The 17,618-nt window shown below is 37.7% G+C and overlaps 1 protein-coding gene across 1 annotated transcript in view; it reads right to left on the bottom strand.

The window, feature by feature from the left end:
* LOC135735866 (zeta-sarcoglycan) overlaps positions 1 to 17,618 on the bottom strand; it is a 327,902-nt gene that overhangs the window by 86,196 nt on the left and 224,088 nt on the right. Inside the window, exon 3 of the mRNA XM_065254496.2 lies at positions 14,598 to 14,699. Coding sequence (XP_065110568.1) covers positions 14,598 to 14,699 — 102 coding nt within the window. The remainder of the gene's footprint in view (positions 1 to 14,597; positions 14,700 to 17,618) is intronic.

Raw genomic sequence — 17,618 nt, forward strand, 5'->3', positions numbered from 1 at the left:
AGTCAAAAATGCGTTTTGAAAAGGAAAAAATATACAAAAGTCGCACTGGACTATACGTCACGTTTTTATTTCACAAAATCCAAGCCAAAGACATTAAAGGCACTCTAAGCGAATTGAAGCGTTTTAGACCATAAAACTTTTTTTGTTACATACTGGAAACATCTCCTCACTATCTGCTTGCTGCCTGTCCGCTGATCAAACTGTAAAAAAACTCGATCTCTGTAGACAGCCCAGGCTTCACAAACGGCAATATCAACATAGTGGCCAAACCTAGCATCACAAAACAAAACAAAGTATTCCAGCCAATAAACGACAAAAAGGATTTGGGGGTGGGGGTTGGGCGCGTTCATGAAAGCACGGAAGGGAAGGGGAGGAGTTAGCTATGCTCCGTCTGTTTGAAAACAGTTCAAACGTCAACAATAACTGACGTCTCGCAGATTCGCTTAGAGAGCCTTTAAGTCTGGAAAGGCAAGTTATTCAACTAAACAATAGCACAAAACAGCAGGCTGAATAGGTGTCCGTACATGTTAAAGTAACATAGACAGTTATTTACACGATACACAAAAGCATACAGAACATACCTGAGAGGCTGAATAGGCTAAATTTACACGACAAGCCAAATCAAGATCACCAAGCTCCCGAAGTCATTCCGCATCACTGAATCCATTGAATTACATAAATACAGGAATATCATAGAGTGGACTCTCGCGGCTGTAAACGGTAATGGTTTCTCTTGGTTCATATGATATAATTATGACGTATAAGTCGCACCTGACTATTTATAAATTCCATTACTTGCCAAACTATGAAAAAAGTGTGACTTATAGTCCAGAATAAGGATGCTCATATCAGTTAATTTTCCCGACCGACAACCGTAGCTTCTTAACCGAACATTAACCGTTAACTTATAAGATTTCAATATGAAATTGTCATTGAGTAAAAATACAGTTGACGGTTGTCTGTAAACTAGTAAAAACAAAACATTTAATTTGAACGTGCAAACAGCAGCGACAGATCAACAACAGAATCAGGATTCATACATTATCAGATATTCACGCAACATTACCTTATTAAAAAGCGCGCGATCGGTCCAGAGGATTAATTTCCATAGGGCAGATTGTCTCCATTTCATCTACCACAGTGGTCATTTCTAAAGCAGGACGCTTTTCAGAAAGTTTTGGTTTTGCGTCGTCTTTCTCCGTTTGTGCAAAAAGAGAGATGTTTATGGTTAGGGTCAGAGGCCATCAGCGAACGTCTGTCTGGATGTGCGCGAGACGGACCGCGTTATCTTGCGCGGACACGCGCGCGTCTCGGTTCAGCTTCCAAACACGCATACAAATGTTTTCTCATACAAATTATTACTTTATCAGACCATCAGGGCAGCAATCATTTGTGTCATTTACAGGACATTCACAAATGAAACATAGAAAAGTTGCGAAATGTCTGTCGGCTCATGACGACACGCACCATATTTTTCATTTTAACTGATAATGTTAATCGGTCATAAATTCTTACCTTCGGTAAACGGTTAAACGGTCAATGTGAACATCCCTAGTCCAGAAAATACGGTAATACAAATTAGCCAACTCGTAAAATATGTATGAATTCTCGTGAGATAACGTTGGTGTAGCCTTGATGATGTGTGGACAGAGTTAATATTTGGTTAAAAAGTTATGTTTGAAATACTTTGCATGGTAAACTTGTTTCGTAGTAAATATTCTTGCTAACATATGTGACCCTGTCTGTGAAATCCAGGCTAAAGTCTCATAATCTAATGATGAGATTAGAAGCATCCAAAGTTGATCTCATATTGATACAAATTTTTGACATGACCTTAGTTAATATTGAAGATATCAAGGTTTTTACATTACAGTGTATAGGATGATTTAAATGCTTTACTGATGTAGAAAACAATAAATCACAAAAATGACTTTACTGTAGATGGGTTGTCACATCAGGGTCACATATTCTGTATATCACAGAGCAGACAAAAGAGTTAGGAGTTGTTTGCACACAACTGGATTTGAAAATTCTAGATAAAATGTTACTTCAAGCTCATAAAAAATGTCCTGCATCACACACACACAAAAAAAAATGATGCTGTTAAGACATTAATCACTGCATACTATTTCACATACAATAAAATAGTACAGTATGTATGCAGTGAATAGTGTGTGGTTTGCAGTAAGCTGAATGCTACTTCCAAACACATCCTGTGTCTAAAAAGCGCAGCCTTCAGAAAGCATGGTCAACGCCAAATAAATATGTCATTAAATATGCAATAACATCAAACATAGCATTTCTTAAATAATGAGCAAGGAAATATGCTTAACAAGATAAGGATTTCTATCGAATGCCTTTTTGAGTTTTGTCTCAATCCCACATAAAAGTTGTACTTATTCTAAAGAGTTTCAAAGACTAGTTTATCTCTTTAAACCCAGAAATGTTCTTTCCTCTTTTAAAAACAAGGTAGGTGTAAATCTCCAGTGCAGAGAAGATAAATCTCCAGTGGCCATCTCAGTCAAGGTTGTGCATCACTTTCTAAACCATTCAAACTCAAAGATTATTTGGATTTATTGCTTTTAGCATTACTCAGGATTTTCTGTCCAAGCTTCATTTTGTTTCTGTCCTGCCAACATACTCTTATCACCTTTAACATTTACCTTCCAAGTCCAGGTTCTACCCTGAGTCCTGCTAGCCAAACACCCAGCGGTTAGCCTGCCCTTTTACACATGCTACATAGCCCTTGGCTAAATGTCATTAGCTGTAGATGAGGATCAAAACAGAGTCTGTGTAATGTCAACGTGTAGCAATAATTAAAACCGTGTCTGTTTTTAATTATTTTTGGCTAATCGAGAGGGTAGGGCTGATCCTGTGTCCGAGTCGGCTTTAATGTCCGTATCACGTATCAGTTGCAGTATTGGCAAGTTTGTCGATTTTTACATTGACATTTTTTTGTGAACCTGCTAAAGATTTGACTAAAGATAATTCCAGTGTTTGGTTGCTTAAAGTAGTCATATGAAATTGCTAAAAAGAACATTATTTGTGTATTTGGTGTAATGCAATGTATTTACGAGGTTTATGGTTATGCAAATCTTCCCACCCAGTGACGTAGATATGTGGTCGCATGTTTGAATGACTTTACGGATCTTCTATATGCACAAACAACTTTTAACACTTCAAAGACAAATGAAAAACATGACATTACATCATATGACCCTAATGTTTATAGACTGTGACCCATTAGCTACAGCCCTTAATAACTCTAGTAAACATAAGCTTATTTCGTGACATCTCATCAAAGGCTAATGCGACGGTACGCACGTCCACTGTCATAACAAACACGTTTCCAAAGGCTTTTAACCCATCAAGTCTATACAAAACATTTGAAGTCATAAAACAGTAATGCAGAGGAAACTCTGCGTCCTCTGTGAATTACATTACTTGTCACTGGCGGTTGATGCAATCTCTGCATCTGTCGAATAGCATCACATCGCTATCATACGACCTCGTAAACACACAGCCCCATGCAGACAAACAATAATAATGTGTTTTGACAGAACAGATTGCATGACACTAATATAAATAAAGAGACTATCACTCTCCGTTATGCTAGCAGCTCCCTGATGACATATCTGTCTTGCGCTTAAATGTTGGGTTTGATCTAACCAATCGCAGCTCGCCGTTGCATAAACGTTGCAGTTATCTCATCACGTCTCATATAGGGGATAGAACTTGAGCATTAAGCCAATCAAAGAGATAGACAGAGATGATATGTAATTGCAGAGGTGCCCTATTCCCACAAGGCATCTGTATGTCTGTATGTAACAGAGAGAGAGAGAGAGCGAGAGAAAATAATTTATATTCTTTGTCATTCTCAGTTCCTGAAGGCCTGAACATTCTCCATGTTTTATCATCCTGAAATGTTGTTAAATGTTAATAGGAACCTATTTTTACATGGGCCATTCCACCACACTCCAAACCCTTCCATGTGCCGATCTGAATGAAACATTAATACCAACAAGCTTTTTAATGCAGCTGAAGCCCTTGCGCTCTGTTCTGTCTTCCTGAGAGCTGATGACCTGTGTTGTGACATCTATAAGCGTGTACCTGGAATCGAGCTGGACAAGTAATCGTTGGAATTTAGATACGAGTGCCTATGCGATCTTACTACCAAAAGGCAACGATTCAATGCATGCATTTAATAACTCAACTACCACAGTGACATTGTGACAAGTACCACACTAACAAAACTTTTTCAAAAGATCTGCACCTGTATTACTAACATTTCAAACAGAAGTGCGAAAACTTGGTTGGGTTAACAGGTAAACCCTCACTTTGACTCTAAATTGCTCTAACTTGGACATTGGTACCAATTTACAATGGCAAAGGTAAAATCTGCCGTATTTGCTTTTGAATGCACAGAGCTTTTTAAATCAATCATCTGAGCCATAAATGCCATTTGACTAATTTCCTAGGAGCTGTAGGAAAATGACATCATACAAAATTCTGATTGGTTGATGGCACTATGGATGTACATGAGAGACATGTTATCAAAGAAAAATAACATTGAAAGTCAATTCACAATTTTCAAAAGCCCTACAAATCAAAATCCTGCATGGGTTAAAAAATTTCATAATTTATTTACATGTATGCTTGTCAATCTTTAACTATTTCCAGCTGTTTAAAATATAATGTAAAATTGCATTTTACTTTATGTGTATGTACATTACATGTATTGAGATCAAATAACATCAAAATAACATCAAAATGACATCTCCTACAGTGTGTGTGAAATCAGACCAAACTTAAGCTAATTCAACTTAATGTTTGTCATTCATTGGTCATTGACAAAAACGGTTTGGCAAGATGAGAAATTAAAAAATCTATTTAAAAAACTTGTTTTAAAAGCATGCATCAGGTTTATTTTATTGGACATAGTGTATTTATGTTGATTTTATGACTGAATTGACCTGAAAATGTCAAATGGTATAACCCCCAACTGCACCAAAGAATGAGAAATCTAAAATATTTCATCCACCTTGATGGCATGTAAGCGTAATCATCAAAAAAAACAAAAAAACAAAATCATAATATGATTTATATAAATATAAATATATATATATATATATATAAATATATATATATATATATATATATATATATATATATATATATATATATATATATATATATATATATATATATATATATATATATATATATATAAAATCTTTGACAAATTATGTAAAAATATATGTAAAAAAAAAATCATATTAAACTAAACTAGATGATTATATTTTATTCCACATTTCTTATGAATATATTTATATTTTTATTAAAAAAATACTAGTTCCACCAATTGACATTTTTGCAATTATCCCCCAAATATTCTTTTAAAATGAAATAAAACCAGATATTTTAGACTTGGTCCCCAAAAAGAGAATGTATGAAAGTAATCTGCAAATGTATTTTGAAATTGTAACCCTTTTACATTTAATTGATCCACACGGATACAAAATAATTAATGTCACGTCACTGACCCTTACCAACTCCTCACTAGTCAAGAAAGTTGACATAAAAAATTTAAATTCAAGCTGATTAAACTAAAAAACAAAATGCAACAACAAGTGCAACAAGGAATTTTTACATTGTAACTGAAAGTATATATTGATATTCTAAAAGTTATTATCGTGAATTACTTCAGGATAAGAGGATATTTTAATTTTAACCAAAAAGCTACAGCTTGTAGCTTTTAAAACAGCCATTAATAAGATGTAGTTCTAAAGTCTACCAATAGGGGCAACCTAGACAATGCTAACACTGCTAACAACAAAACGCTGAAACAAATCTAGTCACGTCAGTGCCAAGAAATGATCGATAAACAAAGCACAGCTCTACCATTCAGTAGTGCGTATATAGGGACTGTGTATTTAGACTGTTGATGATGAATTTACATTTATTTCAACCATTACAAAAGTGCTGTTTCAACAGTCTAGTTTTATTACTTGTGCTGACATCTGTTTAAGGGGGGAAAGGCAATATTGCAAAGGGAAGGAAAATGAGAGGAAGCAGTATATTCCTCTTACATCACGCAGAGTGGAAATAATGCATACAATAGGAATCTTTTGTCTCATTTTAGCAACTCCCAACACGGGCATTCTAGCAACAATACCACAAGGGAGTACAGGAAGAGTGAGCCAGAGAGAGAGAGAGAGAGAGAGAGCATGACTAGAGAATGCACTAGAGGGAGTAAAAGAGGTAAAAATAAACTTTTTGCCTTTTGTACCTCTAGCGATGTACTCTTCGACCTGAGAGGGACGTTTGTAAAACACATGTGAGACCTTGGTCATTATTCCCCAGGTGTGGCTCAGCATGAAAAATACATATAAACAATGACACACTGTATGTTGGGCCTGTAACAAATGATCTTGTTCCAGGCAATGACGTTAGCACTGTAATCTGACTAACTCAGCTTTTTCTCCAAGGTACAGAGAGATGCTGAAAATACATGCCTTAATTAGCTCTGTGCGGTCCTCATGATTTTATCACCAAAGTGTCAGAAAAGGTACACACCCAAATTGGGTTGTTTTTAGCCCAACGGCTGGGTAAATATAAGACAGAACATGCGAGGGGCTAACTTGACCCATCAAGTTGGGTTGTTCATTTTAACCCAGCAAAAAGGATTTATTTTAACCCAAAGGACCCCTACTTGTAAAGGTACGAAACGGAACCTAATACTACGTAAACACCAAATGTGGGGCATTGCGTTATTCGCTCTAGATTACTCGCGGGGTTTAACTTTTGTCATGCAAATTTTGAATATTTTCAAGTTGGGCGAAGACGCATTTGAGGCAAATAGTGTGTGTTTTCGCCCATATCGCGTCATTCGCATCGCCCTAAGTGAGGACGCATCTGATTGTGTCTTTGCATTGACTTTGTATGTAATCTACTCGCGCAAATCGTTGAACTCGCATCTGGTGTGAACCTACAGTTAAGGTACCAACCAGAGACAGAAAAGATTGTTTTGACAGTGCATAAGTGTGATGTATTTAATATTTGAGTCTTGAAAACAAACAAGAAAACAATAATGCATGCACCAACAAACCATCAAAACTCAAGAAACCATGTTGTAAACCATGTTGCAAAGTTAAGTTCCAACCCTAATCAAACACACCTACATTTCATTACCAAGTAATCCTAAAGACTTTGATTTGGTTTTTCAGGTGTGCCTAATTAGGGTTGGAACTAAACTCTGCAGGATAGTGGCCACCCATGACCAGGAATGCCCACCCCTGTTAAAGGCCTTAAGAGGATGAATGCGATAACATCATACTCAACCTTAGCGTGACAATATGTGCCATTTTTCCCAGACACGTCCTAGCCAGGATTTTGGGTGCATCATCCAGAAGTCGCTTTTGTCGCCGGCATATGTCATTAAGGTTCCCACATTTATTAAAATTTGAACTATTATGTTGATCTGGCAGGAGAACAACTTCCTGAGACTTCAACCTGTGTGTTTGCTTGTTACTAAAGTGCTTTAAAACAGGCCCAGCTCCAGATATGAGATAATCGGCATGCTTTAAAATATGTAATTTGGGGGATTTTGAATAATCACTTCATGTTTCTGGCCTTGTTTTTAAATCTTAGCAGCAACATACTGTCAGTTTTTGTCTGACCTTGATTTTTTAGGATATTTATTCTTTTAAGGCACATTTTATTTTATACGATTCTTTATTTCTCTTTCACTCATTGACACTTGCTGTCATACAGCGTTGGCGGTACTGTAGATAGGAAGAATCCAATGCCAAGGCACCTTTAAATGTACATCAACATTTGGGTATTTGGCAGATACTTTTATCCAAAGTGACTTACAAAAGTGGGGAAACAGCAAATAATTCATCCCAGGGAAGCAATAGTGATGTAAAAGAGACAATAATGATGTATGAGGCACAGTGAGTGTATAAAAGAGACACCAAAACATTTTCTCTGCACAATTCAACTTTACAGCTCAAAACTAAAAGATCTAGACCAGCATGCCTCCTAGCCAGGGCTTTGAACCAGAATTTTTTCCCAATTAGCCTTTCGCCCAGCCTCGCCCCCCTTAATTACTGTTGCTTCTTCCGACAAACAAATAACCAGCGCGATAGATTGCCATGTCGGAAAGCGATATACCCGTGCGTGTCAGTGACCTTTTTTGGAGCAATACCTCCGCGATTTCCTCCAGATCGAGGCAAAAGGGGTTACAGTATGCAGTGGAGGGATATATTCAAAATATAAAAATACGCAATGAAGGAGACACACGACTACTATTGAGGCTAATGCTTACCGGTCTCAAGCAAAAAATGAGAAACCACATGACCTGTAACTCAAATGCAACCAGCACAGCCTTGTGGACCAGTCATGCTCTTGCACTGCCGGGTGAGTTCTCTTTCATATGTTATGGTCTATTAATGTCTATTGCGAGTAGCTATTTTGTTCAAATACAAGGGTATGTTAGCTAGCTAAACCCACATGTGTTTTAAAGCCATTCAAAGCTAACTAACATTCCTCTGTGGTTTTGAGGATAGCCGTTTTGAGAATCATAATGTTTTATTTCCTTTGGTGATAACCAGAATTCATAAATAGGAAATTGCTTTGGCTTAAAAGTTGCAGGACAGATAATATAATAAATAAAATGTATAATTTAATAAAATTGCACAGCATTTACGGGATAGGGAAACTCAGGGGTAGGTTTTCCGTTCATAAAATGCCACATGAAAGATAAAAACAAATTATTTAAAGTTGATTGTTAGGGCGCTATGTTCGACTTTGTCATAAACTGACGAAAAATAAAGTTTGGGAGCTGAAAGTCCTAACACAACAGCAGCTAATGTAGCTAGCGTTAGCTAACATGTTAACTAATGTTGGCAAAATAACTCATTAAATTTAGCTTAGAGAGTAGGTTAACATTCTGGCAATTATATTCATGGTAATCATAACTTTGGTCCAATTTGTGTTCTTGCCTCTAGTTAGTAGATCTAGACCACACTGTAACTAGTTAGCTGTAAGCCTTACCTTTGTGCAGACGTATTTATGCTTCGTAAATGTTCGACACATTTAACTGGATGGGGCAGTCCACACTGTTTTATCCATTGTATGGGGCAGTCCACACTGTTTTATCCATTGTATGCACCGCTCACAAACGCTGCGGGCGTGAATGTTTGTCGGACGTGCTCGCATAGTAACGGTTGCTGTGATGTGTGATTGGACAATGGCCGTTTTGGGGGAGGGGCCGGCGAAAGGTCAATTGGTTCGCTCTGAATAGAAACAGTATTTTAACGGTTTTCAATTCAACCCTAAACTTGACGTTCCTGAACCGGTTAAACCAAAAAAATAAAGTTCCCGAACTGGTTAATAACGTTCCATGTCAGCTGTGGGACATATAAATAAGTAGGCTGATCATTAGGACATTTAACTTAATTATTAGTCTACATAATTTTGCTTAAGTCTCTGTATTGTCATCAAACATTAAAAAAGGCAACATTATGTAAGCGGCATAACTGTAATTCTGAAATGCCTACATTTGTTGAGTGCACTTAAACACGCGCACACACATAGACGGAGGAGGTATTCCAAACGGCACTTCGGGAAGAAGATGCAGCATAAACAGTCGCTCCGCATGCGAGCCGAACCGTGGTTCGTGAACTGTATGGAATGGATTGCGTATCAACTGCGATCCGTTACACCACCAATTAGTATTAAAACAAACATCTTGAGATACTTGGTAGCCTACAATATTTACCTCTTATTTTTCAGCATTAAAGACTTGGGCTTGAGTAGGCTAACTTGCGGGTGGCAAGCTTCTCATTTCTCCGATGAGTCAGCGATGACCGGAAGCGAACTTCACAGAGTATTGCACAGAAATTTTGTCAAAGAACGGAAAAAATAACGGTATTAACCGGTTACAACTATTTTCAATAAACGGTTCTGTTCCGGAACATATATTTTTGGAAAGTTTCTGGTTTCGTTTCTGTTCCTTGTGAAACATTAAAAGTTTCTGGTTTTCGTTTTCGTTCCGTGAACCGGTTCAAAGCCTTGCTCCTAGCCCTGGCCCGCATCTAGCCTTTACACTAATTGTATTAAATGTAAGTGACACAATTACACCCTCCCAGTTATCTGTGATACTTATGAATTACAAGTTTACCAACCAAGCTGTTGCAACTGAGTTATTGTAGTGTGTTTTGGCCATTATTCCAGTAGGATTTAATGGTCCCACCAATAAAACCCAACACATACCAGTAGAGACCCACAGAGGCCATTACAGTTTCCATTACAAGCATTCAAATTCCTATTAAAACCATTCAATCCAATAGAATTTCTGTGCTGTTTTCTGTTGCTGTTTTTTTAGCAGTGCTAGCCAAGACTTCTGGCCTAGCTTCAGTGCTAACTGGATTAATTGTAATTCACACTGTTGCACCATCACAGTTATCTGCAGTGAATGATCCAAAATGGCTGCTGTGGCACAACAAAGGGTGCTGAGAGAAACTGCAAAGACTGCTTGATCCTTGTGATTACTGAGGCTAATCGGTGGTGCCATCGGAAAGCCAGCAGCAGACCAAGCTTTGTTTGTGTTCTTTAATGCTAATAGCTGTGGCTAACACATTAGACACTTTGATTTATTGGCTCAAGGACGTGGCTTCTTTATAAGTTTATCTGTGCCGCTGTAAAAGGGTTTATCATTATTAATTAATGTGGGCTCCATGCAGATTTAGAGGCCATTGCTTTAGCACGGTTGATCAGTATAATGGGTGGGGGAAACGGAGTGCAACACCTCTATTACTGTGCATTCACACCGCCACCGGCAAGAGCATCAAAGTGGCTGGAAGTCATTCATTTTCAAGCGGCAAGCTTTGATGAGCAGCGCCGTGTCTTGGATGGCGTGAGTGTCGAGGAAGGTTGAAATTAGCTTAACTTCATGGTAATGAGCTATGACGCAGTTCGACGGCAACCAATCGGAAAGCAGAAAGCCATAACAGTCTTCCACCTGAGAGGATTCCAGAGATTGCATTCGAGCATCAGATCATCAACTACTCTTTTTCTATAGCGTTGCTGGCAGGGCAGCAGAGTGTTTTTTGATGCTCTCGCCGGTGGCGATGTGAACGTACAGTTAGGATAGGTTCACCTACACCTAAACTGCACAGTATAGCTGATCACAAGCAAGTAGTACTGATGGGCCAGAAAGGGGAAACCCTCTGGTTTAGAACTTAGAGGCAATGCATGCAAAAATCACACTTGGAGACAAAACCAACCAACCAGACAGGCTGGTTTTTGCTGGTCTATCAGGGTGGTTTTATTTTATTCTTATTTTAGGTTTTGGTCACTTTGGGGCTGGTGAAACTGGCCTAGCCAGGCTGGAAGGACAAGCCAAAACGACATACGTCCATCTTAAACCAGCTCGAACCAGACAACAAGCTCAGGCTGGTTTTAGCTTTTTTTGCGGCAGGGCAACCATAAAAATGTTATTCCCTTTTTGGATTGGTCTGCGTGATCCTGCCCACTGCCAATTTACCCAATAGTGTATTTCGACAGCTCGGTTGCCAGTTATCACAGTTGCTTAAATGAGACCGCAATGGCCCATAAGTGCAACCACCGGTGGACGCAACCTCAGAAATGAGCTTTTGAGATATAAAAATCCACACGAGAGAGTTTGTAATTTGCACACAACAAAAAAAAAATGAACAGATAAACTTGTCAGTAGCACTTCTTTATGTGTCTGATAACCCGAGGGGGGGCAAGGAAAAACATCTCCAATATTTTGAATTTAGACTGCGGCACCAAGTTCAACTGCTAGAAGTCAATGTTACATACAGCTCCTTTAAGTCAGTTGGAAAAATGGCATGGATTATGAATGCAGCCGTGACAACACAGCTACAGTGTGTTAAGGAGGGAAAGACACAAAGCTGGACGGAAAGAAAATCAATCAACAATGTCGAGTTTGTAATTGGCTGTTAAAGGTCAACAGAGGCCAAATAGAAATGAACCGGAACGTGATGCACACACACAGCTCTCAGCGCAGGGAAGCGCCCGACCCCTTGCACTTCTCTGCATGCGTGCTCGACAGAGAATCTGTGCCTGCTCGCTTGCCCTATTCATCTAAGTGATCTATACTACACGTGTCACATATATCAAGAGCTCAAGCAAAAATCTTCAACACACTCACTCCAGAATCACAGCTGGCACTGGTGGTGACGGATGACTATGGCGACTTCACTTCCTGTCTGCGTGCTGCCGCTTGATTGGAAGGTGGAGATACGGCATAAATGTCTTGATCGTTTTAATTAAATCTTGGCATGTGGCAAAGAGGCCGCAAAAATCCTGAAAAGGCATAACTGTCTAAATGTTGTTTCCAAATATCAATTCTTTCACAAAGGACACCATAAATCTACACCTAAATCAAGATGTAAATGCTCAATCTAAGTCTACAGTTAAATATATTTAGCTACCTTGCAAAGTGGTAACGCCCCCGGGTTGCATCAACATTTGGCACACAAAGTCAAATGAATGAGCCGAACATGTGCTCTAGGCAGAGGACATCAGTTACACTATTTAATAGCTAAATGGTGCCATGTAGTAAAAAAAAACTCATTGAGGGATCTACAGCAGCAGGGGAAATTTCAGCAGATTGTGTAAGCCATTAAAACACGGATCCAGAATTGACCCCGTATGACCTGTTGGACCTGTGAGCAAGACAGAACCTTTTGTAACAGGCCTCGCAAAAAATGTAAAAAAAATTACTATTATACTATGATTACCACTATTAGTTGTAGTTTCTAATGGTATCTGTCACCTACAGTAAATATCATGTATAAAGTAGGTGTATAAGGTAATCTTTTAGGGTCATTCAGAGTAATATATTAAAGTATTACAGTTTTTCTCTATTACAGTATGCTGCTTTTCCATTGCATAGTACCCCACGGTTTGGGTCGGGTCAGCTTACTTTTGTGGGCTTTTCCACTGGGTACAGTATGTAGTACACAATATTGATTAGTACCACCTTGGTTGGAGTTACAAGTGACCCTAGCTGATACCAAAACGTGACGCGAAAACACTGTAGATCACTGATTGGTCTGAGAGAATCATCACTACCAGCGTCATCCCTATATGTAAAAGATTAGCTTTACCTTCGTGCTAGCTTGCGCTGTCTCAAGTAAACCTGTTGTCATGTGTTTTGCTGTAAGTTCCCAAACTCCCTTTTAGCGATTAGAAACATCCACAGGTTGAGAATCAGGAACACCATACCAGTTTTTTCCAGACTTGCAGTTTGTGGCGGCACATTTGGGACACGCACATCCGCATATATGCTTAAATGCAACTTAAATGAGGCTCAGGTTAGGCTCAGGTTAGTGCGTCGACTGACGCCATGGGTGTTTGTACAGAAACTGTCATGTGAGACAGAGGTATAGTGATAAACGCGACGTGCAAACATCTATTTGTGGTGGTCAATTTCAATTTTGTGGCGGACTGAGAAATAAATTAATGTATGGGGATTCATAACATTCCAACCATGCTCTCACTTGTATGATGTCACAGCAGTATAAAAATTTTGTGTTACTAAACTCGTGGAAAACCTAACCAAGCCAAAATGAGGTTAGCTGACCCGACCTTAACCTTGGGTTTCAACTCACAAAGGTAGCGTGGAGTTTAATAAATACATTATGTGGCACTGAATCAATAAATAAACTACAGAGTAAACATTACATGACAAATAATGAATGAAGAAATACAGTAAATAAAGTTTAGTTGTATTTTGATATTTAAATATCTTAATGATAACAATATCATCCAGGCAACAGTCGTCACTTCCATTTCATGTTAGTATGGCCCAGTGTGTGCATACTGTGTTGTTCTGCATTTAAATGTATGTACTTTTTCTAAACAAAAATAGTACATACTATTAGGGCATAGTATAAGTAGGGCTGTGACGATTAATCATGTTTCCCATTAAAAAGATCTGTCTGAAATCGCAATGCTCCGATTCTGTTTTCATGCACAGCTTGTGCATGTATTATGGCATTTCGGTAAGTAGGAAGTCCTTATCAATCTAAAATCATTATGTGCTAAAAAAGCAACGCTCATTAAACAAAATCATTACAAATATTCTTATTATAATAAAAATATTTGAAACAATTTGAGAACAGCAATATAAATATGCTTATAGACATTTCCTGGAATAGCGTTTGTAATGCTACTTATTCTGATCGAGAGCGCCCTCTGGCTTTTGGATGTGCCGGCATTTCACCATAATTCATTAAAAATGTATTCATTTACAAAACGCGCATTTGCACGATTAGTCGCCACAGTAGGGAATTGGGATGCAGTGCTAGTCATTGATTTCAAATTGATTTTGATCTGTGACATGACTCAGTCAATATTAAAAAAAGATATTAAGGTTATATTTTCACAGAATGTAGGATGATTTTATTTAGCAAACAGTAAATCACAACCGTAGCTGGATTTTCACAGACTGAGCCACATATTACTTTTTTAGCAAAATGTGTTGGTTTCCTTTGGTTGATGCCTGGCACAGGTTTAAAAATTGGAAAATAACTTCTTACCCGTCTGGATTTAATCTCTTTCACATAAAGTGGTAGAAGGAACTCTGACACTCCCTCTAATCTGATGCCTTCTTTGGTTACACGGAGATTTCCCATGCCGTCCTGTGGAACAAAATGAAAGAAGAGATTGTCACATAAATGCATTTGTAACAAGCACTGATTTCAAGCATTAACACAAATGTTGGGTGCACATTGCTTCATACACAGCCATCAACACATTCAGCTTTGATATCAAAAGAATATTACATTTACATTTTTTTGTTTTACACTAGAGAAGGTAATGGAGTTTTCAGATTGACATTTTCTTGTATTATTGAATGAAGGTAGTTCTGTCCTGCAGAGAATGCGAGATGTTATGGGTGTCTCAATGTTGAGAGTTACTTAATTTAGCTTTAACTAAACTGGTATGCAATCTCATACTCTCTCTTTACCTCTCTCCCTCTTTCTGTATTTGGTTTAATGCATGTGTATGATGAGATGTGGCAGCTTGTGAATTTAAACATCTCTCATGAGCAGCGTTCGATTGGAAAGCCAAGTAATAATTTCATTATAACCGTCGCTAATTAAAAACAATGTAAGCTGGTTTTACAGTAGCTGGTTCAAGTTGGTTTCCTAGAAAGGGCAAGGTATGTCTTTAGCCCAAAACCAGACTGAGTAGAATCAGTAAGTAGCTGTTTTTGCCATTATGGATGAGTCATCTCAACAAAATAGCAGTTTGCTTTGAAGTTGCATTTATGTGAAAAAAAATGTCTAAAAATGTCTATAGGGAACATTGTTAAAAATTGAGACGTGGTCAAGTTCACCATGTTGGCTTTTCTAAGCAAAACGTTTCGAAGAAATGCCAATTTATCAAATTATTCTACTTTTTATTTGACCTTTCATTTGTTCATCTGCTGTTTTGATTTTTTATGAGAATATTGCGTCCTCAGGCAACACTAATGAGTCAATTACTTGCATAGTTTATTTTCTGGTGGGCTCTAAAAGCATCATTTTAGGCTTAGTACACGAAGCATTATAATTACAGAGTGTAATTTCTGCTATTCTTTGGGATACTCGAGTGTGGCATTGCTGGCAAAGCGAGAGTTTTGAAAAAGGAACAACAAGCACCTGCGGCATAGCGGTGGGTGGTTTTTGGAACTTTTCCATTTTTAAAGTTGAAGAAGTGCATGTTTAAAGTTTTAGTAAGAAAATCTCAAATAGTCATTGGAAGGAAACAGTTCCCTGACAGTCTCTTTGTTAATTAATGTAAGATTAAATATGACGTACCCCTGATTTGATTCGCTGATTTCAGGGGTGGGTGGGGCCACTCTGTGGCTAACATAATGTAACTTGTGCCATATTAAATGTTACATTTATAAATAAATAGGCTGTGAGGTAAACAATTTAAATAACTACAATGGCCCATATCATATATAGATCACATATAATGTTTTCTGACTTTGAATTTTGCATTCATATTATTGAAAACAGTTTCTGAATTTGAAGCATGCTGTTACTCTGACCAAGGTCTGTTGGTTTTGAGATAAGTTACTCTAGTTTCACTCCTCCGATAACCATGAAAGTGCTTTTCATTGCCACCAGAACAAACCTGCTGGTCTTGAGCCAGGAACCACGAACTTCAATGTTTTTTTGGGATGGAATAATGTTCTCAAAACAACAACAATTGACTACTGTGGCGCAACTAAACAAAAAAAAAAGATTTTATTATTTTCAACAAAACTGTCTGACTTCAAGCAGTTGATGGACACCCGACTATACAGTATCTGCCTCTTTGCACAGCAATTTCAGACACTTTATGTATTATTTATATCCCCATGACTAAAATATCATGTTTTTAACTCTTTCCCCTCCAGCGTTTTTTTTTTTTTTAAGTTGCCAGCCAGCGCCAGCATTTTTCATGATTTTCACAAAAGTTTAATGCCTTCCAGAAAATGTTCTTCTTTAAATATATAAACATGCAATATATCAATTGAAAGAATAGACCCTCAGAAAAAAAAAAACTGAAAAAAAAAGTTTAATTCTACCTTCATTAGTTCTCTTTTTATTACCTCTCAATTATGGAAAGGTTTCTTCAAAAACACCACATTTTGAACAAAAAGCTGAGATAATTTCATTTTTGTGAATGACTTTTGATAGACGTCAGATTCAGAGCGATCCTCAAAACATACATAGACATACAGCTGTTTGCCCTAGGGCAATACTTCCGGGTTTTATAAGTTGCGAAAGAGCACAACCGTGTGGATAATAGCGGTATTAGGGATTGCCGGAAATACTCGTCATTGGCAGGAAAGCGTTTTCTCTTAATTGATGAGTTAAATTGTCAATGGAGGGGAAAGAGTTAACATGAAACACAACAATTTGATTGCTACTGTATAAATTAAGCAATTTATCCATCTATAGTACATCAAAGTCAGCCTGTAACATAAGGTGCTTCTCAATTCTTATCCTCGTTTCCTTTTCTTGCTTCCTTTCCTCACCTCTTAGCTCCACCCTCCTAGGAAAAGACGCGAGGACGGAGTAGACGAAGTATTAAGTGAAATGATATCCTCTTTCCTAACTCTCTGTATAACGTTTATTATCTGTTATCAAATTATTTAAAAAAAACAAATATTTAATAAAATAAAATAAAATACATACTTGAGTGGGTGTTCACACCTTACTACATTAAAATAAAGACATTCTTAAAATTGCTGTAAAATTAATATGTGTCTATAATGCTGATTATCTATAAAGATCGGTGGTCTATACATAAATATTAAATATACAGTTTGAAACTAGTCTACATTAATAACAATTTAATGATTAATAGCAAGATTTATGTGTGTTTAATGACGTGACGATGTAAAGGGGGCCGAGATTTATACGTGCGTCAGGTTTAGTTGATAAAACACTTCCGCATAGGATACACTTGTGTATCCTTGCTCATGACTCCTCAGAAAGCCTCCTAACTCCTCATTTCTCACCTCCTCAAGGTGCAATTAAAGAATTGAGATGTTCTTCAAGATGGCGGAGCTCGATCGG

Source organism: Paramisgurnus dabryanus, chromosome 4 (genome assembly GCF_030506205.2).
Source record: "Paramisgurnus dabryanus chromosome 4, PD_genome_1.1, whole genome shotgun sequence".
In the NCBI taxonomy this organism is placed as follows: Eukaryota; Metazoa; Chordata; class Actinopteri; order Cypriniformes; family Cobitidae; genus Paramisgurnus; species Paramisgurnus dabryanus.